At 31.7% G+C, this 3,837-nt stretch overlaps 1 protein-coding gene across 1 annotated transcript; it reads left to right on the forward strand.

The window, feature by feature from the left end:
- The first annotated feature begins 1,486 nt into the window (after window positions 1-1,486).
- Window positions 1,487-3,462, forward strand: LOC110621290 (NAC transcription factor 47). The gene is made up of 3 exons (XM_021765516.2): window positions 1,487-1,801; window positions 1,890-2,227; window positions 2,544-3,462. The coding sequence occupies exons 1-3, from the start codon at window positions 1,639-1,641 to the stop codon at window positions 3,138-3,140; spliced, it is 1,098 nt and encodes a 365-aa protein (XP_021621208.1). The 5' UTR covers window positions 1,487-1,638; the 3' UTR covers window positions 3,141-3,462.
- Window positions 3,463-3,837: the final 375 nt, after the last annotated feature.

Raw genomic sequence — 3,837 nt, forward strand, 5'->3', positions numbered from 1 at the left:
ATTTAAAAATTATTTAAATCAGTTTAGATTGAATTGTTTCATATCACATATTTCATTTTAGCATATATTCGTGAAGCAACTATTGCCGATAGGGTGACTAAATTTTGTATGAGAAATTTATTACTGCTAAATTGGCAAAAATATCAGTAGTTAATTTTAGAATTTTTAATCAATTTTGTTGCTAAAAGTAGCCATATAATGCCAATGCTGATATGTATGTAAAAAATAATAAAATTAATTTTTTTTTTAATTATTTCATTAAAAATTTGTTTTATTGATAAAATATGGTGGTTGAAATAAATTTTTAATTATTATTATTATTATTTAAAAAAAGTCTCCAATCATCCCATGGACTGTAATAAAACTAAATTAGAAAGGTTTTGAATTAACTCTTTTAATTTCTTTATCCTCTTATTTAAAAAAAAAAGAAGCAAATATTAGATTTTAATATTTCAATTTAGAGATTTTAAATTGAAGTTTCAGAAGTTTTTATTTTAAAATATCTCAATTACATAGCAGCCTATGATAATTTTATAATAAAGTCTTAATGAATAAAGAAATTATGAATTTGGACTCTTTCGATAATTAGATTTTCGTATTTTACCAATTCAAATTAAAGAAAATATATATTTAACATATTTTATTCTCAAATATTTGTATATAATTATAATATTTATTTAATATTTTTTATTTTTTGAAATAAAATATATAATTTTAGAATCTCAAAACGAATGGAATTTTCTTTATTTAAATAAATTAGTTGAAATTGAATCAAATAATTAGTTTATAATAAATTTTAAATAATTGTTATTATTCTTTTTCGCACTGATGGTGGACCACTACTAAAATTCTTCTCTTGTGACTTCAAATTAACTCTGTGATTACTGCCCTGGTCAATTGAAGATTTTTTTTTTTTTTGGAGAATAATTGAAGAAATTGAACTTAAATTATCAAATATAAAATTAAGATCTAATCACATTTAAAATTTTATGTTTATGAGTAGATGCCTATCCAGAAAAAATTGACATACATTGAATCATTTATTAAAAAATTTACTCCATTTTTTCTTTTTTCCTTTTTTTTCTTTTTCTTGGGAAAAAAAAAGGTAAATTTGGGAGAGATAAGTGCAAGAGAGGTACAATTTTAGGGCAAAATGATTGGGACCAGTCAGTCCAGCACAACTCTAGATTGTCATTTCAAAGTTTCAATAAAGGACAAAAGATAAGAGTGCAGAGAACAGAAGAGAAGGCACGTGTCAAGTGTTTATCTAAAGAAACATAAGAAAAACACACATAATGTCATGAGATCAAAACCCATCCTTTGATCAGCCGCCATCTTTCTAATACGTTGATATCAAAGACAAACTCAGAGATGCGATGAGAGAGAGCTGGCAACCCAATTCCCATATCCTTGCCTTTTACGTGGGTCCCAACTCTGCAACTGATCTCTAATCCCTCCTCTTTGTCCTAATCCCCATTTTCCACATCACGACAAATTCCCTCAACCATAAATTGCCTTCCCATCTTCTCCTCCCAAAAATTTCAATCCCCTTCTTTCCCTCTCCCTCTTCAGATCCTATTTAGCACTTTCATCTACCCTTTTTTCTTTGTGGGTTCATAGTTTCTTTTAGTTTTAGCCATGAAGAACCCACAATCAAGCTTGCCACCAGGTTTCAGATTCCACCCCACAGATGAGGAGCTCATCCTCCATTACCTAAAGAAAAAGATTGCTTCCACACCTTTCCCAGTTTCCATCATTGCAGATGTTGATATCTACAAGTTTGATCCATGGGACTTACCAGGTTGATTGGTTTGTGTTTGTGTTTTTGTGGGTGTGAGAATTTCTCTTTTTACACAAACTGACCTTGTTTTTATTCTTGTTTTTATCAGCTAAGGCTGCATTTGGAGAGAAAGAATGGTACTTTTTCAGTCCTAGAGATCGAAAGTATCCCAATGGAGCTAGGCCTAACAGAGCTGCAGCTTCAGGGTATTGGAAAGCAACTGGAACAGACAAGGTAATTGCAGCATCATCAGCAATCCGTGGAGGTGCTGGTGTAGGATCAGTTCAAGAGAATATTGGTGTTAAGAAAGCTCTTGTCTTCTACAAGGGAAGGCCTCCCAAAGGAATCAAGACTAATTGGATTATGCATGAATATCGCCTAACTGATGCCCCTGCCTACAACGTCAAGCCAATCAAGCCTAAAGATTCATCCTCTTCTGCAATGAGGGTAATCTAATAACCCATTTTTCCAAGTCAGAATATTTTATGTCATCGTATCTGATGTGGCACTACATAAGAAGAAAGTACTTGCTAGCTAGCTAGCTATCAATATCATTACAATGAATAGTGGTTGCATTTTGATCCAATCTTTAAATGGATCCCACTTTGCAATAATTAAACTTTTAAAATAGTGGCCGAGTTTACAGGTTGACTGTTTGTTTTATAGTACACGTAATTAATCCCCACATAGATGATAGGACTGAACTTAACAGGTTTATTTATTTTGAAGCTAATGAAGAAAGTTCCAAATTTTGTTTTTGCAGCTTGATGACTGGGTTCTTTGCCGGATCTACAAGAAAACACATGCTTCGTCCCCGTCAGCAGCAGCAGCAGCAGCAGCAGCTGCAAGTGATCATGATCAAGAAGAAGAAGAAGAAGAAGAACAGCTTGTTCAAGAAACCCTCGTACCAAGCTTGAAGAATCCTCCAAGCAACAAATCTCTGATGCCTCAGAAATCTTCTTCATTCTCCAACCTACTGGATGCCATGGATTATTCTATTCTGCGGAGTTTCCTGTCAGATAACCAGTTGCATCCAACCGGGTATGATTCAACTCCAGCACCAGTTCCCGTTGGTGCAATACCTGATCAACCTTTCTTCAACAACTGCAATCCTCTAATCAATAGCAGCAGTAGTAGCAGCTTCTTGATTCAAAAGCCAACCCAGTTGAGTGATCCAATACCAAACATGGAAAACAAGCTCAAACGCCCACTTCCTACCATTGATGAGGATATGAATCCTCACCCATCAAAGAAATTCATTAACTGTTGCAGTTTCACAAACAGCACAACCCAAACTGATATGGCTCATCAACTCAATTTCCTAAACCCGCCATTCTTGAACACCAGCAATTACTTTTGAACCCTCATAGCTTTACTTCCAAGGTTACAATTAACCAAAGGATCTATAATATTCCAGGACAAAAAAAAAAAAAAAAAAAAAAAAAGTAGCCAATTCTTGTGTATAGAAGGGATGCATGTATGTGATTTTTAAGCTGCAAAATGACAAAAATGAACTGCTTGGATTTTGATGTATGGCATGGGAAGGAAGATGCCATTTTTCTAGTCAAAAGAAGTTGGAAAAATGGAAAAAGGAGTTGATATTTGTGGAATTATGTACATGTACATGATTTTTGTAGAGAATGTGTGGTATACAATAATTGAACTGGCAAATCAATTTTACAGTTTGGGTGATTGATTTGTTGTTTAAATGTATTATTAAATAGTAATTCCAAAATAAAATAACCAATTTTATAATTAATCAAAATCAAATGTTATTAATATTTTTATAATGAATTTAAAATTAAATTGCATTATACTTACCAGCAAAATAAGAGAATGATCATATTATGATATTTAGATTCAATAAATTACTTTTATTATTTTATTATTAGTTATACAATTTCAATATATAAATTTTCACTAATAAAAATGAACTATTTAATTATAAAATCCAGGATTATGTTAGATATAATATTTTTATTCTAGTTTTTCTTGATTAATAGATAGGCAGATGTTTGAGATACTACCAAAACATAAGTACTATAAATAAATATGCA

This window comes from Manihot esculenta, chromosome 8, assembly GCF_001659605.2.
Source record: "Manihot esculenta cultivar AM560-2 chromosome 8, M.esculenta_v8, whole genome shotgun sequence".
NCBI classification, from domain to species: domain Eukaryota; kingdom Viridiplantae; phylum Streptophyta; class Magnoliopsida; order Malpighiales; family Euphorbiaceae; genus Manihot; species Manihot esculenta.